Below are 26,776 nucleotides of genomic sequence, written 5' to 3'. Positions count from 1 at the left end.
TAGTCAGGAGTCGTTATGGCAGAAGCAGGTCTGGATCTCCTGGGGCAGAAGAGTATCCAAAAATCAGGCAGGTCCGGGGTCACAAAACCAGGGTGAGCCAGAAGCGCGAGCAAACAGGTTCCGGGTGTGAGCTTTGCAGACGATCTGACACCGGAGAGCTGAAAGACAGGGCCTTAAATACTGGGAGAGGTAGTGGGTAATGCAGCGCAGCTGGCAGAGTAATTAGAGCAGAGCAGAGCAGGGACAGGTGGAGCTAGTTAGGCTGAGTAGAGAGAGTGGTGAGCAGAGTGGAAGAAAATTAAGGTGGTAACCCGGTGGAGTGAGAGGCTCATGACATACATATGTTATTGCTTTTTTTTTGGAAAAATTAACTAGAAAAAAGGCATGCAAATATTATTTGGGGAGAGATCTCAAGTAGGCTAGTCATTTTAAACATGAGCAGAGCAAGGACCTCTGTGTCTGTGGTGTGCATGTGCACCACCACCTGAGAATGTTTGGCCTCCCGTCCCATGGGTCCATCCAGCCGCTAAACATGCTGATTGATAAAGCAGAGTGGACTAAGTGACAAAACAAAGATGTGGCTGGAATGTATTTAGAATGAATGGGCACAGCTTTGCCCTGGGTATGTATGGCTACTGGGTAGGACTAGGACCTGTGTTTCTGTCACTAATAGGGCCCGTATTTATCAAGCCTCTCAGGAGTGCTGATAGAGGTTCAGTTTTGCCTTTTAGATCATAATGAATGAGATTATCATGAACAGAGACCACCTGATGCTAGATCAGCACTCCTACTCTGAGGCACTTGATACATCCGGGCCATGTAACTCTACCTTGAAACAGCTTCAGTAGAGTTGAGAGAGATTTGGTTATCTCTGGGCGCCCTCTACTGGCATTGATTCTCAGTCAAATTGTATATATTTATTGATAGATTTTTGTCAGTTGTGACCTGTGCCTCTGGAAGGTAGTATCCATGAATGATGGCTCGGCATCATCAGCATGGCTGTCTTGTGTCATAGGTAGACTGTGATCCATTGGAGAGGTTTGTGCTGGTTGGTTACCAGTGTAAAATGTAAAATGAAGACTATGGTTGTGATGTTGATGATAGCGATGATCAAATTCATCATCATAAAATGATTTATTTCCTGCCACTCCTAAGTGAGCATTCACACTTACAAGTCAGCCAAAGCCTTATGCAATGACCAATGCGAACCAAAAACACATCACAGGATTTTGTATTGAACCTCAATGAAGTGAAAGGCAGGGGAAAGGGGATTTTTCTTGGAAAACATAATATCTCTCCAGTGGTTTAGCCAGCCAGAGTCCTCTAATTACTACTGGCTGTGAAATCTCAGTCCAAATAAAGCACCTTCTTTATGGCCATGTTTACTATTATGACGGACTCCTATAATAGCGCAAAACCAGCAGCTAGAACAAACTAATTTCCCTTTGTTTAAGTTTGTTTGGCATTTCCAGTGCCTCGTAGACCACATGACAGTGATGACACAATGTCAGTGCACAGGTAAGTGTACAGCAAGGGTATAAGTTGAAACAACACAGTCAAACTGTGTAACACAGTATCTGTCATCTCCTGTATACTGAACTGTATCTACTTCCTCTATGATTCTATTTGCTCACACATAACTTCCTTAGAATGCATATAACCTCTCTTCTTCCTCTGCACTCCCTTGAGTGCTGTGGTAATGACCCAAGTTCTGTTCTAATAATATTTCAACAATTTTAACCTGAACCTTGACTTCCCAGGTTGATAGGTAAGTTCTACTTTGACTTTGAGACACATGGTTATTACTACACCCAAAGATGTATTGCTACAAGAATCATAAATGTATTGTATTAATTTTAATCAATTTCAGCATATCCAACCAGTATTCAGTGGTGACAGGTACGTGAGAAGATGGGTTATTTACAAAATGATAGCAGCATTACTGTGCCTTAGGGCCATTTACTGTAAGGTCACATAACAGATGCGTAGGTGATGAGATTGAATTTGGTTTTATGAAAATGAGTGTTTCTGATGTTAAAGGCAAACAAATATTTTGTGACTGACCATTTTCACTGGATTCAAGTATAGTTTCTTAACACATTGGCTACTCTATTGGTGCAATACAGAGAATGTGTATTAGAATATTTGGGCATTGCAACACCTGGAAGATTGATTCAACCAATTTGAGATATCAGATAAATAGTCAGAATAATGGAGTATGGGATGTCTTTGCACCAACACAGGATGAAATCCAGGTTGTTCTACATCATGGTTCTGCTCACAGGGGGTCTGTCTATGAATGGTAGGAATGAACTATTTGTACTCCAACTACACTCAAGGTAGCTTAAAAATATGATGAGTTAACCTGCTGACTTCAAAAGTTCAATTGTATGAACTTGATTATTATGTTACTGATATTCTGTTGCCTAGTTTTATCACTTTGATTTCCTGAGTTTGCATCAAATGTACATTTTATTTTCAACTAATATAATGAACTCAGATGTTTCATGAATGGTATTGTTTGTTTGTACAGTTCTATCAGATTGTCCATCTGTAATCGATGTGTATGGTGCAAGATGCTGGATGGAAGTTGTCAATGAGCAGTTTAAGACTGAGAACCTCAGCACTATTTTTAAGTATGAATCAAATAATTTTGCAAGATAATATATATTATATATCTTATACATTTCATTCACTCCAAATGTGGTCTTGATATTTGTAAGTTTGCCAAACCTCAAGGAATATGTAGTATGTTTCTCTGTGCTTTCCTTACAGATCTGTGGAGAAACTAGAAAGGGTTCTTGAAAACACAGCTTTGAATGAGACGACTTCAATCATTGTTGAGAGGCTTGTTGCCCACATATTCAGGGCCGAGGGCAACTTTACTGGGCTTAATATATCTGCCAGTCAAGAAACGGTAAGATGACAGTGACCTACGACGAAATGCTTGAGGAAGTTTAGACACAGTTTTCTGTGAACCACGTGCAGTTTTGCATTTATTTGGAATAGGATGAATCATAAAATCAGATTTTAAACGTAATCCTAACCTTAACCACACTGCTAACCTTATGCCTAACCCTAACCTTAAATTAAGCCAAACATATTTTTTGTTTGTTTTTATAAAACATTTTACGATATAACCAATTTTGACTGTGCGGCTGGCCCATCTGGCGGAAACTTCTCAGCTCTGCCTCCAGGTGACGATTCATCCCAATAAACGTAAAACCTGCGAACCGCGTCACATGCAAATAGATAATTTGAATGGAAATGCAAATATAATATTTGAGGTATATCATTATCCCTGATGGTACTGTTACCTAGGTAACATCAGACAGTGACCATGTGGCCAACACTACCGTCAAGGTCCACCTGCCCAAAGAGCTCCTGAAAGCCAAAGAGAACGGTACCATCGTCTTCTGCATGATTACCTCACTTGAAAAATATGGGGTAAGTGTGTGTGTGTGTGTGTGTGTGTGTGTGCGTGGTGCGTACATGCGTGTGTGTGCCTGTGTGGGTTTTTAGTACCTTGCTTAATTATTTCAGTTTAGCCGTATTTTGAAATGTTCCTCTAGCCTTTGGGGGTTCTTGATGGCCGAATAGTAGGTCTGTCTGTAAGCAAGAAGACAGTGTTTGGTCTGCATGACAAGGTCAACTTCTCCATGGCTCTACAGCGCCCCACAGTGGAAAGTCAGGTGAGTGCAATATCAACTCTCAGCTACAGTTGAAGTCAGAAGTTTACGTACATTTAGGTTGGAGTCATTAAAACTCGTTTTTCAACCACTCCACAAATGTATTGTTAACAAACGACGATTTTGGCAATTCGGTTTGGTCTGTATTATTATTATTTACAGACAGATTATTTCACTTATAATTCACTGTATCACAATTCCAGTGGGGTCAGAAGTTTACATACACTAAATTGACTGTGCCTTTAAACAGCTTGGAAAATTCCAGAAAATGATGTCATGGCTTTAGAAGCTTCTGATAGGCTAATGGACATCATTTGAGTCAATTGGAGGTGTACCTGTGGATGTATTTCAAGGCCTACCTTCAATCTCAGTGCCTCTTTGCTTGACATCATTGGAAAATGAAAAGAAATCAGCCAAGACCTCAGAAAAAAAATTGTAGACCTCCACAACTCTGGTTCATCCTTGGGAGCAATTTCCAAACGCCTGAATGGACCACGTTCATCTGTACAAACAATAGTACGCAAATATAAACACCATGGGACCACGCAGCCGTCATACCGCTCAGGAAGGAGACGCGTTCTGTCTCCTAGAGATTAACGTACTTTGGTGCGAAAAGTGCAAATCAATCCCAGAACAACAACAAAGGACCTTGTGACGATGCTGGAGGAAACAGGTACAACATTATCTATATCCACAGTAAAATGAGTCCTATATCGACATAACCTGAAAGGCTGCTCAGCAAGGAAGAAGCCACTGCTCCAAAACCGCCATAAAAAAGCCAGACTACGGTTTGCAACTGCACATGGGTACAATAATGACCATAGTTATGTTTGGAGGAAAAAGGGGGATCTTGCAAGCCGAAGAACACCATCCCAACCGTGAAGCACAGTGCACTTCACGAAATAGATGGCATCATGAGGAAGGAAAATTATGTGGATATATTGAAGCAACATCTCAAGACATTAGTCAGGAAGTTAAAGCTTGGTCGCAAATGGGTCTTCCAAATGGACAATGACCGCAAGCATACACAAAGCCCTGACCTCAAATTTGTGGGCAGAACTGAAAAAGCATGTGCAAGCAAGGAGGCCTACAAACTGACTCAGTTACACCAGCTCTGTCAGGAGGAATGGGCCAAAATTCACCCAACTTATTGTGGGAAGCTTTTGGAAGGCTACCCGAAAGTTAAACAATTTAAAGGCAATGCCACCAAATACTAATTGAGTGTATGTAAACTTCTGACCCACTGGGAATGTGATGAAATAAATAAAAGCTGAAATAAATCATTCTCTCTACTATTATTCTGACATTTCACATTCTTAAAATAAAGTGGTGATCCTAACTGACCTAAGACAGGGAATTTTTATTAGGATTAAATGTCAGGAATTGTGAAAAACTGAGTTTAAATGTATTTGGCTAAGGTGTATGTAAACTTCTGACTTCAACTGTACCTACACCAGTTCTATGATTATGATAGTGGCAAGAATATAAACTTAGATTACTAATTTCTGTTGTTGTTCATAGGCTGACAAACAACCATCTTGTCAATTCTTAAATTTTTCAACCAACAGTAAGTGCCAATATGAAATGTTATAATACTGATTATAATAATGTTATGAAACTTTGAATACCCTTAAGATATCAATGAATGTGATATCGCATTACTGTGTTTCTTGTGTACAAATGAATGTTCAGAGTTCTACCAGGATGGCTGTACCACACAGTGGAGGAGAGATGAGGGCCGTGTGGTGTGCTCATGTGACCACCTCACATACTTTGCTGTGCTGATGGTAGACTACTTTACAACTATCACAGTGCTTCCTTAGTTTCCTTATCACAGCATAAGCACACGTTTTAAAAATGCAAAAAATTATTTACAGTCAAAAGTCAGTGAAGTATACCCATCTACTAAGATACACTTTAGCAATAGTTGTGCTTTCCTGCGTTTAGGTGTCTCCCTCCATCTCTGAAAGCGATCAGGAGATGCTAAGCTACATCACTCTGATTGGCTGCAGTCTGTCTCTGTTCTTCCTGGTGGTCACAATCTTTCTGTACACCACTCGAAGGTATGTCAGTCTCTGGGCGTCATGGTCAGCTCCTCACAGGAACCCATAGTTTGTCATAAGTTTGACATCATCAGAAAGTGACACCAAGATTAAATGAAATGTTTAAAGCAACAGACCTTGTTTTCACCATACTCTTTCTCTCTATTCCGTTGTTCAGAGGTACAGGCACAGACATCTCCCTGAAGGTGCATATCAACCTGGCTGTGGCCCTGATCCTCCTCAACCTGCACTTCCTGATCAGCCAGCAGGTCACAGCATTATCCTCCTCTGGGTCATGTATCTATGTTGCTGTCCTTCTGCATTACTCTCTATTGGCCACCTTCACATGGACAGCCATCGAAGGCTTCCACCTTTACCTGTTGCTGGTCCGTGTCTTCAACATCTATGTCAGGAGATACCTGCTCAAACTGAGCCTGGTAGGATGGGGTGAGATTGCACTTTACAACCTGAAACTGGTCAAATGACTGTAAACAGTAAGGAAAACAAAAACAAAAAAACCGATCTGTTAAAAGAGGCATGGGTGATGGGCCAACCTTCTGTCTGTCCTCTGTGAGTTTTGTTGATCCGAGGGGACATACAGTATAATAGATACGCTAGTGTCTCATTTTGTTTCAGGATTCCCTGCTGTCATTGTCATTGTGATTGCTATCATTGACAAAGACACATACAGGCGTGTGACTCTTCATCCCTCTAAGACCAATGGCACAGCTGTGGAGATGTAAGGCTGTTGTACTTCTTAAATGACTGACTCTTGTGGCAGCTGTGTTTAAACCCCAAAACCTGTTGTCACATTTTATTATTAGAGTCTGCATTGAAATATGAGGACCGCCCATAGAGGTTAAGAGGTTTCTCTCTCTCTCTCTCTCTCTCTCTCTCTCTCTCTCTCTCTCTCTCTCTCTCTCTCTCTCTCTCTCTCTCTCTCTCTCTCTCTCTCTCTCTCTCTCTCTCTCTCTCTCTCTCTCTCTCTCTCTCTCTCTCTCTCTCTCTCTCTCTCTCTCTCTCTCTCTCTCTCTCTCTCTCTCTTTATCTCACTCTCTCTCTCCCCTAACTAGGTGTTACCTCTCTAATGATGTGATGAAGCTGGTGACCACGGTGGGTCTGTTTGGCCTGGTGTTTGTGTTTAACCTCGGTATGCTGGCTGTGACTGTGAGGCGCCTCCTGTCTCTGCACACTGAGCAGATGTCAGGGGAGAAGGGTCGGGCCAGGAGGGACACCTGCACCGTGCTCGGTATCACCTGTCTGCTGGGCATCACCTGGGGCATCATCTTCTTCTCCTTCGGCCAGCTTACCACGCCTGGCCTCTACCTTTTCTGTGTCCTCAACTCTCTACAAGGTAAGAGTCATTATTATGACTCTTATTTATAGACGCAGGTCAAACTGATTGTGTTTATTATTCAGTAGTAACCTAATGATATTCATTTTGATACAAAAAGTTACTTTACTGCCATTGTGTGTATGCAATCAGTGTGCTATATAGATGAAGTGCTAAACATAATGTTGTTTCCAATCGTTGCCTTAGGAACATTAACGTCATAACAACTGTGCAGTAATGCAAGAATGACCAATACGTCAACATGCAGGATAATCTCCTCTATCTTCACATTGACTTTCTCTATGTACTTTTGCTTTCAGTGGAGACTTTATTTTTATTTATTTATTGGACTGAAACAATATACATCAATTTACATTTCTGTAAATGTGCCAAATTTAGCTGGCTAGTTTTCATCTGTAGTCTGGGCAGATAGATACAATAATTTAGCGTCACAACATTCCACATTTTCTTATTTATTTCAAATCCCTAGATGGATCTTAAATAGCATGTGGCATCGATATGAGCCAGAAACAGTTATTCTAGTGTCAAAATCGATTACAAAGTGTAAATAGAATAATTTTGGTCATGAAGTCAGTCTCGTCTAAAATGGAGTTTGGAACATCTGTGTTTCCCAACAGGTAAATGAAGGTTGGGTTTTGATTTGAAGATGTCCATTTGCCCACTAACATGGGGTGAACAGCTGCAGTGATTGCTCTCTATCCAGTAGCATAGACAGTGAGACAGACCTGCCCAGCAGCTCTGACATGTTTTTACTTGAGAAATACTTGACCAAACACCTTAGTTACAGTTGAAGTTGGAAGTTTACATACACTTAAGTTGGAGTCATTAAAACTAGTTTTTCAACCACTCCACAAATGTCTTGTTAACAAACTATAGTTTTGTCAAGTCGGTTAGGACATCTACTTTGTGCATGACAGAAGTAATTTTTCCAACAATTGTTTACAGACAGATTATTTAACTTATAATTCACTGTATCACAATTCCAGTGGGTCAGAATTTTACATACACTAAGTTGACTGTCCCTTTAAACAGCTTGGAAAATTCTAGAAAATTATGTCATGGCTTTAGAAGCTTCTGATAGGCTAATTTACATCATTTGAGTCAATTGGAGGTGTACCTGTGGATGTATTTCAAGGCCTACCTTCAAACTCAGTGCCTGTTTGCTTGACATCATGGGAAAATCAAAAGAAATCAGCCAAGACCTCAGAAAAAAATTGTAGACCTCCACCAGTCTGGTTCATTCTTGGGAGCAATTTCCAAATGCCTGAAGATACCACGTTCATCTGTACAAACAATAGTACGCAAGTATAAACACCATGGGACCACGCAGCCGTCATACCGCTCAGGAAGGAGACGCGTTCTGTCTCCTAGAGATGAACGTACTTTGGTGCGGAAAGTGCAAATCAATCCCAGAACAACAACAATGGACCTTGTAAAGATGCTGGAGGAAACAGGTACAAAAGTATCTATATCCACAGTAAAACGAGTCCTATATCGACATAACCCGAAAGGCCGCTCAGCAAGGAAGAAGCCACTGCTCCAAAACCGCCATAGAAAGCCAGACTACGGTTAGCAACTGCACATGGGGACAAAGATCGTTCTTTTTGGAGAAATGTCCTCTGGTCTGATGAAACAAAAATAGAACTGTTTGGCCATAATGACCATCGTTATGTTTGGAGGAAAAAAGGGCTGCTTGCAAGCCGAAGAACACCATCCCAACCGTGAAGCACGGAGGTGGCAGCATCGTCCTGTGTGGGTGCTTTGCTGCAGGAGGGACTGGTGCACTTCACAAAATAGATGGCATCATGAGGAAGGAAAATTATGTGGATATATTGAAGCAACATCTCAAGACATCAGTCAGGAAGTTAAAGCTTGGTCACAAATGGGTCTTCCAAATGGACAATGACCCCAAGCATACTTCCAAAGTTGTGGCAAAATGGCTTAAGGACAACAAAGTCAAGGTATTGGAGTGGCCATCACAAAGCCCTGACCTCAATCCTATAGAAAATGTGTGGGCAGAACTGAAAAAGCGTGTGCGAGCAAGGAGGCCTACAAACCTAACTCAGTTACACCAGCTCTGTCAGGAGGTATGGGCCAAAATTCACCCAACTTATTGTGGGAAGCTTGTGGAAGGCTACCCGAAACGTTTGACCCAAGTTAAACAATTTAATGGCAATGCTACCAAATACTAATTGAGTGTATGTAAACTTCTGACCCACTGGGAATGTGATGAAAGAAATAAAAGCTGAAATAAATCATTCTCTCTAATATTATTCTGACATTTCACATTCTTAAAATAAAGTGGTGATCCTAACTGACCTAAGACAGGGAATTTTTGCTAGGACTAAATGTCAGGAATTGTGAAAAACTGAGTTTAAATGTATTTGGCTAAGCTGTATGTACACTTCCGACTTCAACTGTAGATGTAAAATTGTCAACTAAAACATCCTCTGCAAAAGCGTCAAAATTAATTACAGATTTCTTGAGTTATCTTAGATTCATTCTGGGGATTTTGAGGAAGTGAAATAGACTTCTGCGTCTACACTGTCTCATGGGGGACAAACATCATTAACCAAATGTGGAATCGGTCAGGAAACACCTCCAAGGTTGAAATCTAGTTTTTTTTTATATGAGCAACAGAAAAACACATGTGCCAATCGCCATGTTCTGTGACTTTTTAAAATAATAGAAGCAAGAAGTAAAAAATAATAGTAATAAAAAAGTAGAATAGGCCTAATTGTGAAAAATAAAAAATAATAAATACAATCACATTGTACAAACAACCAAATAGTACAAACAGCAACAGAAAAGGTTCATACCCTGCTGTTCCTTGAACCACTTTTTTACTTTTTGTGTGAACTCACCAACACTAGCAACACATTTGAAGCCTTCTGGAAGTTGGATAAGTATTGATATTTGGAATATATTGTGTGGGTTATAAGAGGTCGACGGAATACTATAATGAAGTTCTGTCTCGAAGAGTAATATGTGTCATCTTCTTTTGTAGGTTTTTTCATCTTCCTCTGGTTTTGTGTGTTCAAATGGAAGGCTGAAGACAGCCAACCTGGCAGTGACGCTCACTCTACCAAAACCTGATCTGCCTGAGGACACAAGTCTGTTGTCAACCAATCCAGAACTGTTGTTATCAATGTTCATTTCAAACTTTATTGAGATGTTTTATTTTGAGAATATTATCCTTAAAATTGCATAATCTTAACACAACTGTAGACCTTCGAAAATGTCTACAAACCACCCACTTGTGTTGTACCAATACAATAGCATGTCATATTGTTCTTTATTATTTTTGTGATTGTTTAGTTATGGAATGAAGGAAGGTGTTTACAGAACTGTTTTCATGTGTGGTTTGTTCAATTATAAATCATGTGAGCCAACAGGATCTGATGTAATGCTATGAGATCCTATCCCTCACTAGTTGATAAACCTGCAACAGAAAATGAATATGTTGACGTAAGCTGAACTGTAGCCTATTCATTGATGCTCCTCTGGAGCATGCTGAAGTTCAAACTAGATTTGCATAAAACAAATGCAATGCCACCAGGTTCCGCTAAAGGTAACATAAAGATATTAACATTTTGTGGCCATAAAATGATATAGGGAGAACACATTTGACTATGAACAAACATGAAAAAAGCAGCTCCAAACATTAAAAGATAAGTTCGTTAAAGCCACAGTTGGATATGTAAATGGAATGGGAGTTTACTGTGTTCAATGATGTAATTCTCAAAGCACACAGTGGTTTGATGGACTGTTTGCTCACCCCACAAGGACATCACATGTGAGTGAAATCAACTCCTAGCATGTAAGTAACTCTATGTTTGTGTTCATGTGTGAGGAATATGATTCAATCCTATTTGTCATTGTAAAATTCAAATATTGAGTTGATGATGTTGTGTCACTATCTTACCTGAGTGATGGCAGAATGATATGTCTGGGAATAAGCAGACATCACTGTGTTGATAATCAGAAGGCATGGCTAGGTTTTGTTAGTGCTGACGCATTGTTGAAAACAAACAGAATGTGTTAGGTATACGTTGTAGTATTAAGTAGTGTTAGCCTAGGTGTCAAGCTGAAATTAAATTGTCAGGCTGTATAGTGTACTGAGTGTAATGTTGAATGAGTGGTAAGGGCTATGACAGTATGTTGAAAACAAGGATTACTTTGTAATGTATGTTTTTGTCATTCATATTTTGTACTGCGCTACCCTTAAAACAGCCACAATGTTTATTCTGCATCTACTTCTACTGATATCTGGAACACTGGCTGTGAATTGCTCAAATGCAGGTACTAACACACTAATTATCTCAAACTGTGTTTCATTTTAATGCACTGTGGGACCAAATCAGTGGAGGCTGCTGAGGGGAGGACGGCTCATAATAATGTGTGGAACAGAGCTAATGGAATGGCATCAAACACATGGAAACCATGTGTTTTATGTATTTGATACCATTCCGATCCAGCCATTACCACGAGCTCGTCCTCCCTGATTAAGGTGCCACCAACCTCCTGTGGACAAAATATTGTATAAAGTATTGATAGGGAGGACTTAAGTACACTTGATTTGTGTTGATATAGGTACAATTGGCATATTATTTTATACTGTTGTAATAATTAGAGTAAAAGCTGTAAATAACCCCATTCATGGTTGTTGTAACTCATAAATTGAATTGTAGGGTATCAACCAAATAATAATAATTTAATAAATGTTAGAGATCTATTGCTATTTCATTTCCATAGATGCTACCTTTTGTTTAAACACCACAACTGGGGATATTTCGATGACAATAAAGATTCTACAAGAGACTATCACAATCACAGATGAAGCTAATGATAATTTGAAAGGCTATTGGGCGTCCAGTGAATGCTATGTTGAGTGCACCTCAATGAATCTGACCTCAATTAACCTAACTGAGTGTCAGACGGTGCAGATTACTGAAGTGAAGAACTCAACCAACAAGTTCATCTTCAAGATATGTGAGCAAATCAACGTATTTTTATTATATTCATAATGTAGAAATTCTGGATGAAATGTGAAACTTTAGCTGTGATTCCTCTGTCATTTCATAGGTTTTGTATATTCATTGCAAAATGACAGTAATAATCCCTCCTAAACTGTAATGTTAGTACAAAGGCTCTTTTTTGTCTCTCAGCTTCCTCCACGTGTGAGGTCACCAATTGTACTGTGGAAGCAATCACTGCCCTGATGAGAGGGATACAAGGCCATCCCAATGAAGGTCTAAAGGACCTTGGAAGGATCCTGAACATGCGAAATATGTGTACACACCTGTTTAAAGCCAATCCGACCATGGCGATGATGTTTATTGGGTAAGTAACCAGCCAACCGATTTCCATTGACTTCTGACAGAGATTTTAACAGTCATACATTAACTTTGATAACCTGCCCTGTATCTGTGCTGTATTTGCAGCGCTGAACGGGGCCTCGTACACAACATCATGAACATCTCATTCACTAAAGATTCTGTGTCCTACAACTTCAGGGATCTGGCTCTGACTGTGTTCAACCTGACCAACCTAACCAGTGCTAATGACAAAATGGTCCAAATAATAGTCCCAGAGGTAGGGCTGCTGTTATCTGGGTTTGTGTTTGGGCATCTTGTCTCAAATTGAGGTCAGAGAGGTACCCAACCTATAGAACGTGTAAATGTCAAATGTATACGTCCTGAGTAAATATGTGGTCCTCTGTAGCTCAGCTGGTAGAGCACAGCGCTTGTAACGCCAAGGTAGTGGGTTCGATCCCCGGGACCACCCATACACAAAAAAAAATGTATGCACGCATGACTGAAAGTCGCTTTGGATAAAAGCGTCTGCTAAATGGCATATTCTTTTTTTATTATTATTTTTGTATATTTTATGTACATATTGTAATACTCTGACTGCAGAAAGGGACCAGCTAATGAGAATGAGTATAGTATGTCAGCTAGGTACTTATTTTCTCGCTAATCACTGCACTTCACATGTCACTACTATTACTGAAGGTATAGATACCCAATATAGCCATAGATTGAAAAATGTATGCACTCACTAACTGTAAGTCGCTCTGGATAAGAGCGTCTGCTAAATGACTAAAATGTGAATGTAAATGTAATCCATGGCTTAAAATCATTTAGCTCCTCCCTGAGAACAAACCTTACATTCCGGAAATGTGGATCCCTATTGATGCACTCCAGAACATCCCAGAGGAAGAGCGTAAAGTGGCCGTGGTCACCTATACATCACCCAATCAGTTCTTGGTAGGACTTCTCATATTATGCATCTATTCTATAATTCAATTCAATCATTCTTCCAATTCAATGAATTTAAATAAATGAAGAATTGTGTGATTTGATGGACTAGGCTTTCATGAAATCGCGACCCTCATAATCTTCCATGTCAATATCACCCTCTTCTATCCAGTTTAAAGAGGAACTCATGAGAACCATAGTCATGCGGATAGAGATGGAGGGCGACAGACGACTTGAGAACTTGATCACTCCACTGAAGATGAAGTTCAAGTTGCTTGACCCTAAAATACCAGTAAATTGTCATCATAAGATTTAGGATGTTCCTGTAATTGACTCCAAATGTATTTGGACAGTGACACATTTTTGGTTGTTTTGGCTCTGTACTCCAGGACTATGAGTACAGAGTCAATGACTATGAGGTTAAAGTGCAGACTGTCAGCTTTAATTTTCATCCATATTGGGTGAACTGTTTAGAAATTACAGCCCTTTTTGTACATAGTCTCTCCATTTTAGGGGACCAAAGGTATTGGGACTAATTAATTTATATGTGTATTAAAGTAGTCAAAAGTTTAGTATTTGGTCCCATATTCCTAGCACGCAATGATTACATCAAGCTTGTGAATCTACAAACTTGTTGGATGCATTTGTTGTTTGTTTTGGTTGTGTTTCAGATTACTTTGTGCCCAATATAAATTAATGTTAAATAATGTATTGTGTCATTTTGGAGTCACTTTTATTGTAAATAACAATAGAATATGTTTCTAAACACTTTAACACATTAATGTGGATGCTACCATGATTACGGAAAGTCCTGAATGAATCGTGAATAATGATGAGTGAGAAAGTTACAGATGCACAAATATAATTCCCCCACAAAAATGCTAACCTCCCCTGTTATTGTAATGGTGAGAGTTTATCATGTCTTGGGGGTATGATATTTGTACATCTGTAACTTTCTCACTCATCATTATTATTAATATAAACGGTTCACCCGATATGGATGAAAATACCCTCAAATTAAAGCGGACAGTCTGCACTTCAACCTCATAGTCATTAAATCCAAAGTGCTGGAGTACAGAGCCAAAACAACAAAACATGTATCACTGTCCCAATACTTTTGGAGCTCACTGTAGTTCATAGTTGATTCTATTATTGCATTTGTGTATCTTACAGTTGCAGTTGTTTTTTTCTACAGGTGAATTACAGCCTGTCATGTAAATATTTCAATGAATATGGTGTGTATATTTCTGTTACAGTATGTAGGCCTACAGTAAATATGTTAGCATAAAACTACAGTCCTTTACATACCACAGTCCTTTGCATAACATTTTGTTGTTGTCTCATATGGCAATATAAGCTGTACACATACTGACTGCATTTGTGAATGACTAGAAATTGTACTCTCTTCCAAAAAGGGAACATAAACCTCCCAGACACTGTCTTTTGGAAAACGGATGGATGTGTTACTAAGATCAACAACAGTGTGATCAACAACAGTGTGGTGGAGTGTATCTGTAACCATGCTACTCCATTTGCCGTGCTACTGGTGATCAATTTATATCAATCTATTTACCTATCCACATCATTCTATCGTAAATGTAATCTGGTGATAGTCGTCATGCTTTATCCATTCTTACCCCCTCCAGACCGCTGACCTATCTATTGACAGTGTGCACTGGCAGGTCTTGTCTTACATCAGCTATATTGGCTGTGGCTTGTCTGCCTTCTTCACCGCCATATCGCTCCTCACCTACGTCATTACTGCGTATGTGACCCCACCTCACCCAAATGTTGTGTGCCCTCTTTTCCCTTCTTTCTCAATATTCAATTGTATCTCTTCAGTTGTATGTTTTATCCCATGTCTATTTAAGCATTATCCCTGCGTCTGTATATGACTGCACCCATATTAGTCTATCTATCCACCCTGTTATATCAGTTGTCTGATACTATTGTACCCTTACTTTAGGAAGTCCAGGGTGGACAACGCCAACAGCATCCACGTGTCACTGAGCGGGGCTTTGTTCCTGCTCAACACCTCCTTCCTGCTCAACGAGTGGGGGGCCAGTCTGGGCATCGGAGGCATGTGTATCTTCATTGCGGCGGCCATTCACTACAGCCTCCTCTGCTGTTTCACCTGGATGGCCATTGAAGCTGTCCACCTGTATCTCCTCCTGGTCAAGGTGTTCAACACTTACTACCGACACTATATGGCCAAGCTGTCTGTCATTGGCTGGGGTAAATGAATCAGTTATAAACATGCTCATTCAGGTGCGAGCGACAGTGAAACAAGATATTGCGTACATGCAACCGTGGTCAGAAATGTGAATACACTCATCCTGTGTGTGCACTGTTCAGGAGTCCCTGGTATCATTGTGGGAGTTTCATTGGCAGTCAAGGATATCAAACCATTATATGGACCTACAAAAATGACTATGGCAGACACTAACCAAACAAATACAATGTGAGTAAATGTTATCTTTCTCTTTTTGAATGTTCACTTTATATCAATACAATTTCAGCGGTGGCCTAATGTACAGTTGTATATTTATGTTCCTATTCAACGATCTATTTGGAGATCAATAGGTGAATATTAAGGACAAGGTGATTATGTGTTTGGTAAAGACCAGATGCAGTTTGTCCAATAGAATCACTGTTTAATCACTATGTCACTGCATTTTAACCAACACTCTCTCCCCACCCCAGCTGCTGGATCATGGACATCCCCTTCTTCTACACTATGAACCTGGCCTACTTCACCCTCATCTTTGTCCTTAACTCTGGCATTCTGTTAACGGTGACCACCCGGATCTGCCAGCTGCAGCGCTATGGCAGTAAGGGCAAGCCTGGGAAGGCAAGCCTGGCCTGGAAGGACATCTGCACCGTCCTGGGTCTGACCTGCCTGCTGGGCATCACCTGGGGCCTGGCCTTCCTCAGCTACGGCTATGTCAACCTTCCCATCCTCTACCTGTTCAGCATCTTCAACTCCCTCCAAGGTGACCCAGGGAACATCACGAAAGACAGGGACAGACAGAAAGAGATAGTAAAGCTGATGTAGAGGGGTGGAAGGGAAGAGAGTGGAGATAAAATAAGATTATGTACAAAGGGAGAGGAGTCTCAGGTAGAGAAAAGGAGGGCGTGTGATGTTTAGGATTCTCAATCACACTAACTCTAATCAGCCCCATGATCTTGAATAGTTTGAAAGCACCTGTTATTGAGCACCTATGTGGGTGCAGTTTGGGTGATGATCTGTCTGTGTTTCTCTCTCTAAGGATTCTTTATATTCCTATGGATCTGTGGCACTGCCGGGAAAGACAGGGAGCGGGCGGCGAACACCAAGAGCACATCAGCAGCTCTGAACACCTCTACAGCCAAACCCAAGGAGGAGATGTTCCCTGGCGACATCTCCTACCAGTAAACAATGTCTGTCCACAATGGAGATCACTCATGTCTACTTAGATGGCAAGGGTGTCACGGTTCAGACAGACGACCAGAGGACCACAATTGCGTCACACCAGAAAGTTTATTAAACTTAAGGGAAAAGGGAAGTAGGGAGTGAATGAAGGCTCCAGGGGTAACAGGGATCCCGTCCAATGCGCTGGGTCTGTGCCCCCCCCAGTGGCAGCGATGCGTCCTATGAAGCCGGTGGTGGGTGGTCCAGAAGTCCTGGGGGGGGGAGACACAGACACAACAGGGCGGAATGAAACCAGGCAGCAGTACAGTTCAAGGGAAATCCAAAATACGTAGTAGCAAGGCAGAAGGCTGGTCAGAGTTACCGGGATTGAAGAGTAGTCAGGAGTCGTAATGGCAGAAGCAGGTCTGGATCTCCTGAGGCAGAAGAGTATCCAAAAAACAGGCAGGTCCGGGGTCACAAAACCAGGGTGAGCCAGAAGCGCGAGCAAACAGGTTCCGGGTGTGAGCTTTGCAGACGATCTGACACCGGAGAGCTGAAAGACAGGGCCTTAAATACTGGGAGAGGTAGTGGGTAATGCAGCGCAGCTGGCAGAGTAATTAGAGCAGAGCAGAGCAGGGACAGGTGGAGCTAGTTAGGCTGAGTAGAGAGAGTGGTGAGCAGAGTGGAAGAAAATTAAGGTGGTAACCCGGTGGAGTGAGAGGCCCATGACAGAACCCCCCCCCCAAGGGACGGCCCCAGAAGTCCCAAGAGCAACACCACGCCGGGCGGGAGGAGGGGAGCCGGAGGAGGGCTAGAACTCCTCCGAACGGTCCGAGTGAACGTCCTCATCCTCGGAGGAAGCCGGAGGGCCGTGGTCGGGAGATGGGACAGGTCCCGAGACAGGATCAGGCACAGGACAGGAAGCCGAGCGGGCCGGACGGTTAGGGACCCCTCTGGGGCGGCCCCTACGGATTGCAGGTTGATCAGGATGCCGTTGGTGGAAAGCGGTGATGAGAGTCCTATCCACAATCCGACTAGCTGGCACCCAGGTCCTCTCCTCAGGTCCATAGCCCTCCCAGTCAATGAGGTACTGGAGACCCCTACCCCTCCGTCTGGACCGAAGCAGGCGGCGGACGGTGTAAACCAGACCACCATCGACGAGCCGTGGAGGAGGAGGACCAGGCGCAGCAGGGACCAGCGGACTCTCATGGATGGGCTTAATCTTAGACACATGGAAAGTGGGGTGCACCCTCAGGGAATTAGGCAGTTGGAGCCGGACAGCAGTTGGGCTAATCACTCTTATGATAGGGAATGGGCCAATGAACCGAGGTGCCAGCTTCTGCGACTCCACCCTGAGTGGCAGGTTCTTCGATGACAACCACACCCTTTGACCAACATGGTAGGTGGGAGCAGGAATTCTCCGACGGTTGGCCCCGGTAGTGTAGCTGGCAACGGATCTGAGGAGTGTGGCTCGGGCTTGTGACCAGGTGCGGCGACATCGACGGGCAAAAGCAAGTGCAGATGGGCAAGTAACCTCCTCTTCCTGGCTGGCAAATAGAGGAGGCTGGTATCCATAAACACATTGGAAAGGGGACATACCGATGGCAGAGCAGGTCAGAGAATTGTGTGCGTACTCCACCCATGTCAATTGCTGCGACCAGGAGTGGGGGTTGCGTGAAGTCATGCATCGCAGTGCCTTCTCGAGCTCCTGATTAGCCCGCTCTGACTGCCCATTGGATTGGGGATGGAATCCGGAAGTCAGACTGACTGTGGCTCCCAGCAGGTGACAGAACTCCTTCCAAAAAGCGGAGGAGAATTGTGGACCACGGTCAGAAACTACATCCTTTGGCAGTCCGTGGATCCGGAAGACGTGTTCCAGGACCACCTGGGCGGTCTCCTTGGCGGTTGGGAGCTTGGGGAGGGGAATGAAGTGTGCCATCTTGCTGAAACGGTCAACGATGGTGAGAATGACGGTCATGCCACTTGAAGGGGGCAGCCCCGTGACAAAGTCAAGGGCGATGTGAGACCAGGGACGTCTGGGCACAGGCAGGGGCTGCAGCAATCCGGCTGGGGGCTGGCAGGACGACTTGTGTTGGTTGCAGATGGGGCAGGCTTGGACGAATTCCCGTACATCCTTCCTCAGAGAGGGCCACCAGAACCTCTGGGCGAGCAGGTTGTAAGTGCGGGTGGAGCCAGGGTGACAAGCTAGGCGGGAGTCATGTCCCCACTGAACGACCTGGGACCTCAGGTCTTCGGGGACAAAAAGGCGGTCAGCTGGGCAAGTGCTGGGACCTGGCTGGTTACGGAGAGCCTCCAGCACCTGTTCCTCAACAGCCCAGGTCAGAGCTGCAACGATGCAGGGACTTGGCAGAATCGACACAGGGTCCTTGGAGGGGGTGTCATCCTTCTGGAATTGACGGGAGAGGGCGTCTGGCTTGGTGTTGCGTGATCCAGGCCGGTATGACAGAGTGAAATTAAACCTGGTGAAGAACAGGGCCCAGCGGGACTGCCTGGAGTTCAACCGTTTGGCCGTGCGGATGTACTCCAAGTTCTTATGATCGGTCCAAACGAGAAATGGAATGGTGGACCCCTCCAGCCAGTGACGCCACTCCTCCAAGGCAAGCTTCACAGCCAGCAGCTCACGGTTCCCTATGTCGTAATTGCACTCAGAGGGGGACAACCGACGTGAGAAAAAGGCACAGGGATGGAGCTTCCTATCCTCCGCAGCCCACTGAGAAATCACAGCACCAACTCCCACATCCGAGGCGTCCACCTCCACAATGAATTGCCGGTCCACATCAGGCATCTGGAGGATGGGAGCGGAGGTGAACCTCACCTTGAGGGTACAGAAGGCTTTGTCGGCTGCTGGGGTCCAGGTGAAGGGTTGCTTGGTGCTGGTTAGAGCAGTGAGAGGGGCAGCAACGGTACTGTAGTTCCGGATAAACTTCCTATAGAAGTTAGCAAACCCCAGAAACTGTTGCAGCTTCTTTCTGTTCTCCGGAACAGGCCATGAAGTGACTGCTGATACTTTGGCAGGATCCATTTGGATACTTCCCTCTGCCACTATGTACCCCAGGAAGGCCACTGTCTTGACGTGAAACTCACATTTCTCTGCCTTGGCGTAGAGGGAATTCTCCAGAAGACGATGAAGGACTTGCTGGACATGGCGGGTGTGTTCAGACAGGTTTCTGGAGTAGATTAAGATGTCATCCAGGTAAACGAAGACAAACTTGTTTAACATGTCCCGCAGTACATCATTCACTAGAGCCTGGAACACAGCAGGAGCATTGGTGAGGCCAAAAGGCATAACCAGATACTCGTAGTGGCCTGTTGGTGTATTGAATGCGGTTTTCCATTCATCTCCCTCCCGGATCCGCACTAGGTGGTAAGCGTTTCTGAGATCCAACTTGGTAAAAACAGTGGCTCCCTGGAGCAACTCAAAAGCAGAGGTGAGCAGAGGCAGAGGGTAACGGTTTTTCACTGTGATGTCGTTGAGTCCCCTGTAGTCGATGCAGGGGCGAAGAGATCCGTCCTTCTTCCCCACAAAGAAGAAGCCAGCACCAGCAGGAGATGAAGATGAACGGATTAATCCTGCGGACAGAGAGCCATTGATGTAGTCCTCCATGGACTTTCTTTCAGGAGCAGACAACGAATAAAGACGACCCTTTGGAGGAGCTGTTCCAGGGAGGAGGTCGATGGCACAGTCGTACGGTCGGTGAGGGGGCAGAGATGTGGCTCTTGCTTTGTTAAACACCTCTCTGAGACCATGGTAGCATTCTGGGACATTGGAGAGGTCAGGAGCGGAGTTAGTAGGTACTGGCCGAGGGGGTAGTGCGGCAGCAAGCAGGCAGGTTCGGTGGCAGTCCTCTCCCCACTCCCTGATCACCCCGGTCACCCAGTCGAGCTGAGGGTTGTGCCGGCGGAGCCATGGGTAACCCAGGATGAGGGGTTGGCCTGGAGAGGGGAGCAGGTGAAACTGGATAGTTTCTTGATGGTTTCCGGACAGACCCATCGAGACCGGGGCCGTGACATGAGTGACTGATCCGAGTAAGTGTCCGTCCAGTGCCCGGGCAGGAATAGGAGGTGTCAAACGGAGGTTCTCCAGTCCCAGTTGGCGTGCCAGCTTGATGTCCATTATGTTGGCTTCGGCGCCAGAATCCACCAGAGCAGCCAGGGTGTGAGTTGAGTCAGAGAGGCGGAGGTGAACTTGCAGCAGGGGTTTGCGGTCGGAGGACTGGATGGTCATTGAACTCAACCGGACTCCCCCTATGCCCGGTGAGCTTCGGCCCTTTAAAGGGCAGGTTACCACACGATGTCCCTCACCTCCACAATAGAGGCAGAGGTTTGAGGTGAAGCGGCGCTGGCGCTCTGCAGGAGTGAGGGAGGCTCGCCCAATCTCCATAGGCTCAGACTGATCAAGCTGACCTGGGTGAGTGGCAGTAGATGACAGGAGCCCAGTCGGATCTCTCCGAATGCCGGTAGTAGGTGGACCTTGGCGCCCCCTCTCACGACGACGGGTCTGTATCCTTCTGTCGATCCTGACAGTCAGTGCGATGGCTTCATCAAGAGTGGAAGGCAGTTCATGGGAGACCAACTCGTCCTTGATATAGTCAGCCAAACTATGGAAGAACGCGTCCACCAACGATGGTGTGTTCCAAGAACTTCGTCTAGCCAGGGTTCGGAAGTCGATGGAATGGTCTGCGACTGTACGTCTGCCTTGTCGAATACTGAACAGTTCACGAGACGCCTCTGCGGTGGGTGAATCCAGGTCAAACACCTTCAGCATCTCCTCAGCAAACAGGTCGAAGGTTGCACATGCGGGGGTTTGACGTTCGAACTCTGCTGTTCCCCAGAGTCGAGCTCGGCCCGTCAGGTGAGTGATGGCATACCCAACTTTAGCCCCCTCCGTGGCGAAGGTCCTTGGCTGCAAGGAGAACTGAAGTCGGCAGCTAGTCAGGAATGGCCGGACCTGGGTTGAATCGCCGTTGAACCGCTCGGGGTTTCCAATCTTGGGTTCCGGAGCAGCGGCTGCAATGACCGGGGCAGGTAACTCGGGGGCTGGGCTGGTGGGCAGACTGGCTGGGGTAAGGTTGGTGAGGAGTTGAATGATCATGGCGAGTTGTTGTTGCTGCTGCTGGAACTGCTGCTCATGCTCATCGGTTTCCATGTCGGGGAAAGTGTGCGCTGAGTCCATAATGGTCAGATCGTACTGTCACGGTTCAGACAGACGACCAGAGGACCACAATTGCGTCACACCAGAAAGTTTATTAAACTTAAGGGAAAAGGGAAGTAGGGAGTGAATGAAGGCTCCAGGGGTAACAGGGATCCCGTCCAATGCGCTGGGTCTGTGCCCCCCCCAGTGGCAGCGATGCGTCCTATGAAGCCGGTGGTGGGTGGTCCAGAAGTCCTGGGGGGGGGAGACACAGACACAACAGGGCGGAATGAAACCAGGCAGCAGTACAGTTCAAGGGAAATCCAAAATACGTAGTAGCAAGGCAGAAGGCTGGTCAGAGTTACCGGGATTGAAGAGTAGTCAGGAGTCGTAATGGCAGAAGCAGGTCTGGATCTCCTGAGGCAGAAGAGTATCCAAAAAACAGGCAGGTCCGGGGTCACAAAACCAGGGTGAGCCAGAAGCGCGAGCAAACAGGTTCCGGGTGTGAGCTTTGCAGACGATCTGACACCGGAGAGCTGAAAGACAGGGCCTTAAATACTGGGAGAGGTAGTGGGTAATGCAGCGCAGCTGGCAGAGTAATTAGAGCAGAGCAGAGCAGGGACAGGTGGAGCTAGTTAGGCTGAGTAGAGAGAGTGGTGAGCAGAGTGGAAGAAAATTAAGGTGGTAACCCGGTGGAGTGAGAGGCCCATGACAAAGGGGAGTTTTTGCTCTGCGTCTAATGGCATAAGCATTGTCTCTTTCAAATTGAGTTATGGTTTCTACACTGGTTGTGTTGATGTATTTTCTTCTGTATCATTGCAATGCATTTATTGGGAAAGTGCTTTGAAGTGTATGTTGTTTATGATTATCAAGTTGCTGAACTGACTGTTGCATAATTAGTCAGTGAAAAACTAAAGGATTTAGTTTCCTGCATACCATGAGGTTTCTCTGTGATTGCTGTTGTAAAGCAAAATAAAATTAGCTTCTCAACTGTACTGATAATAAGGCACATATATATATATATTTTTTTATGATTCTGTCAATATTCTGTTTCAAATTAGTTATGATAATGTTGTCGTGACGTGACTTACTTTAATGTATGACTGTTATTTATCTAATCACCTAACTATGTTTAATTGTCACATTAATCATGTAACAATTAACTCATTATGAATTTGGGGCATCACGGAATAAGTTGTTTAACGAGTTACCATCTCCCAAATTAAACTCTTCGATATATATATATGTTATATATCAATAAGTCACTTATCAAATAATTACCTCTTATCAGTCTCATTCTGAATGCCGCATAATCCTTGAACCTGCAAGAACCCTAACCTTATTGATGAATCAGCAATACACAAATTGGCTTAATTATTTACTTATTTACTAACTAACACAATACAAACACACACACACACACACACACAGGTTATTGATTACTTACGTAATACAATGAAAACCGGTCCCTAGTGGACTGGACTAACAATAGCATGAATGCTTGGGTAGAAGGAGGGTCAGAGTGGAAAGGAGAGGGGGGGGGGGGGGGGAGGAGACAAAGGAATTCACCTATCGGACATTTGTAAACTACGCTCACGGAAATACAAATGCTTAGAACCCTAATCATCGCTCATTCGGATTAGAAATGCAACATGTATTTACGTGTAGCTGTCCTCGATAGTTGAGTTGATGATGTAGGACTCTGGTTTGCCCACCAGAGATCCCAATGTCCTTGGTAGAGTTTCTGGTTGTAGTGGTTGTTAGAATGGATACTTCAGCGTACCCTGTAGTTCGTAGAGTTGATCTGTTAGATAGATACTTCAGATGTACCAACGGTTGTCGGAGAGGGATTGTCCTTCCCAACTCGTGTCTTTAGTGAAAGTTCTCTAGACGACTATACATGCCAGCTGCAGACTGAGATGATAAGGTCTAGTACATTCTCTTCTTCTTCACCTCGTGTAGAGGTTGAGAGTTTCAGAGTTTCACAATTTTCCCATATTCAGCTCGTGCTGCATGTCGGCTGGTCTGTAGAGTTTAAACCATTTTGTAAAGTATAGCTCACGCTTCACGTCTGCTGGTCTGTAGACGTTCAACCACATGCTACATCCGGCTTATACCATAGTCTGCTTGGTCTAACCATTTTAAGCCGTATAGCTTCAGCTTCACGCTTCCTGGTCTTCTTGGTCTAACCATTTTAAGCCGTGTAGCTTCAGCTTCACGCTTCCTGGTCTGGTAGAAATTCAACCATTTGCAACATCCGTCTTATACCGTAATCTGCTTGGTCTGAGGTGAATTTCGTCAGGAGGGGTTTTATACTTGAGTAGAAAAGTGGGCGTTTCATCATGTTTATGCTCATCTGGGCGTGGCCACTGACTGAGAACAAGTCAATATGGAAAACAATCATCTCATCTAGAATGCTAAAATCACATTGTTATCTTCACAAAAATATTATTATACTTAATCATTCGTTTTCTACAACAATTAGATGCAAATCCCATAACTGGGAAGTGTACACCCCCAGATATACAGTTATGTTGTTCCACCATCTTTAATGACATCACAACATAGTAACGAATTCGACATGATTGTTCTTTAAGTCCCCACCGACCATTTCCCACATTCTTTGTGGTAGAAATATTGTTTCATTATCCACTTTTGGATGTCGGAGTTTTGGCGTGAAGAATCTCTGTGTTAACAAAGGGGTCCTTTCTCCCAATACTTCATGGCAAGGAAGAGAAAGTCTGCACGGTATTCACGACCGGTCATAAAACTGGCCCCCAGGAGAGGGGGTGTTCAAACCTTTGCCTAGCCGGCATCTTTAATCCTCAGCCCATGAGGGCAAGTCAGGATAAAGCCCACATATTCTCAACACGTTGAGACACAGCACTCTTATGTGATAGACCTTTTCACACAGCCTCATCAATATTAGTTTCACAATCTATCCCTTGCTTTTCTACAGTCTAGCCAACTATGGAAAGTGTGTTGCAATCTTGTAATGTTTTTTTTACATTTTAACTAATATCACTTCTGCAGAAAGTGTCTCACTGTGAGCAATAGGTTCTCAAATGCGCTCGCGATTGACCATTTCCTTATGATTGTGAAACAGAGATCCTCTTTTCTAGTAATGTTCTGGTGAGTGGCAGAATGAATCTTAGAGATGTTGTTGTAATGATGAATGTCTGTATGAGACAAATGCCACCATCTAGGATTTTTTTCTGATTCTCACTGAAATGTTTTAAATATATTGATTTACCTAACATTAACCCCTCACACACCAACCCTTCCCCCCAAAAGGACTATAAAGGAAATAAGCTTTCAAGCTTTATTGTGTTATTCTTGATGATTTTTCTTAAATTGTGTGTGGAGGCGTCTTATATACAGTATGTTTTTATTTTATTTTATTGTTTAATAAATTGAATCAATCACTAATAAAAGTGTTGTATTCATTACATGCTGTGTTTACAATAGCCTACTTGTATTCACCCAAGTAGACTATCGTGGAATTTGATAAAGAAATCAACTTCCTGCATGTGCAAATATGTCCAACCCCATCTGTAATTGTAGTGACGATATGAAACCAGGAAACATCAACACACAAGCGAAGATCAACTAAGACAGACCTTTAACCCATCAGAGGTCACAGATTGAAAGAGGGAGAGAGTGATGAAGACCAGTGATTTCATTCTCATATTTATATGCATCCCTGCAACCCTGAGTACCAATGGTAAGCTCCTGTTTTGTTTCTATGTTTTGACCAAGTGTTAAAAGGGATGGCACATGTGGATGAGTATAGGTTGAGTATAGGTTGACATTCATGGACATCAGTGAAAAGAGGTGGACCAGTTAAATATTAAATCTGGATTGGCCAACCCTGGCCAGGAGAGCTGTCATATTTAAATAAGATACCTAATCAAGGTCTGTTAAATATACGTGATTAGTTCAACCAGGTGTGTCTCAACTTGGCTGAAAAAAAGCTTGCACTCACTGCGGCTCTCGAGGACCAGGGTTTGCCACCCCAGATTGACGTGGTCCCCACTGAGTTTTTGTCACCAACATTGGCTTTAGTGCTAGAGTGCCTACAGTAGTTTTTGATCTGGTTGTTTTAATGTGATTGTCTTGAGATGAAGCATTGTCATTTTCAGAGTGATACATGCACTATAATGGCTAACCTTGTCAATAACGTTTCCAGACAATCTTCCAAACTGTAAAGATGCTCTTGAAGATTGTCTTCGCAAAGAAGTGGCATGGACCAGGTACTCCAATAAAAGTCTTGCACCTATCCTTATCCTCTATTGTAAGGGGGTTTTAACATGCCATGGATATCACAAAAATTGACATACCTGTTAAGCCTTTTAACTACAAAGTTAAACATTTAGCTAGTCCATATTGCAATGTCCATTATGTTTACATTTTAGTCATTTAGCGCTCTTATCCAGAGCGACTTACAGTAGTGAGTGCATACATATTTGTACATTCATATACTGGACCCCTGTGGGAAAGGAACCCACAACCCTGGCGTTGCAAGAGCCATGCTCTTACCAACTGAGGTACACAGGATTTTATATCCATTTGTATCCATTTATTAGTTGAATATAAGAAAGGGGTTTGTGTTTTTGGTAGGTGTTATGAGGATAGAATTACAAGGTGCACTGTTAAGGCCAGAATGCCCATCCCAAACTTCTACAGATGGTCTGTCAACTCATCTAACCAGGTGAGATCATTAATACATTGCTGTTGATCTCACAACCTTCTGGTTCAGTCATATACAGTGGGGAGAACAAGTATTTGATACACTGCCGATTTTGCAGGTTTTCCTACTTACAAAGCATGTAGAGGTCTGTAATTTTTATCATAGGTACACTTAAACTGTGAGAGACGAAATCTAAAA

At 43.6% G+C, this 26,776-nt stretch overlaps 1 protein-coding gene and 1 long non-coding RNA gene across 2 annotated transcripts; both read left to right on the top strand.

The window, feature by feature from the left end:
* The first annotated feature begins 1,658 nt into the window (after positions 1-1,658).
* Positions 1,659-16,778, top strand: LOC311128582 (uncharacterized protein). The gene is made up of 25 exons (XM_084160770.1): positions 1,659-2,302; positions 2,534-2,636; positions 2,776-2,917; positions 3,322-3,447; positions 3,573-3,692; positions 5,211-5,256; positions 5,382-5,476; positions 5,637-5,752; positions 5,910-6,178; positions 6,368-6,470; positions 6,805-7,085; positions 10,093-10,160; positions 11,243-11,387; positions 11,841-12,077; positions 12,254-12,428; positions 12,530-12,680; positions 13,232-13,354; positions 13,518-13,637; positions 14,541-14,580; positions 14,761-14,891; positions 14,992-15,110; positions 15,312-15,580; positions 15,701-15,806; positions 16,049-16,338; positions 16,615-16,778. The coding sequence occupies exons 1-25, from the start codon at positions 2,212-2,214 to the stop codon at positions 16,758-16,760; spliced, it is 3,612 nt and encodes a 1,203-aa protein (XP_084016896.1). The 5' UTR covers positions 1,659-2,211; the 3' UTR covers positions 16,761-16,778.
* Positions 16,779-25,526: 8,748 nt separating this feature from the next.
* On the top strand, positions 25,527-26,573 carry LOC311127279. Its single transcript, XR_014613109.1, has 3 exons — positions 25,527-25,612; positions 26,078-26,141; positions 26,509-26,573. It is a non-coding gene; the product is annotated as an uncharacterized lncRNA (long non-coding RNA).
* The last annotated feature ends 203 nt before the right edge of the window (positions 26,574-26,776 follow it).

Source organism: Coregonus lavaretus (genome assembly GCF_964263955.1).
Source record: "Coregonus lavaretus genome assembly, chromosome: 4".
NCBI lineage: Eukaryota > Metazoa > Chordata > Actinopteri > Salmoniformes > Salmonidae > Coregonus > Coregonus lavaretus.
This window is presented reverse-complemented; position numbering and strand designations above follow the sequence as displayed.

What these genes read in the sequence shown, in the direction of transcription:
- LOC311128582 (XM_084160770.1), top strand. Translation starts at nt 2,212, where the DNA reads ATGGAGTATGGGATGTCTTTGCACCAACACAGGATGAAATCCAGGTTG. An exon ending in TGTCCTCAACTCTCTACAAG is followed by an intron (nt 7,086 to 10,092) that starts GTAAGAGTCATT and finishes CTTCTTTTGTAG; the next exon opens with GTTTTTTCATCTTCCTCTGG. An exon ending in CTCCATTTGCCGTGCTACTG is followed by an intron (nt 14,892 to 14,991) that starts GTGATCAATTTA and finishes TACCCCCTCCAG; the next exon opens with ACCGCTGACCTATCTATTGA.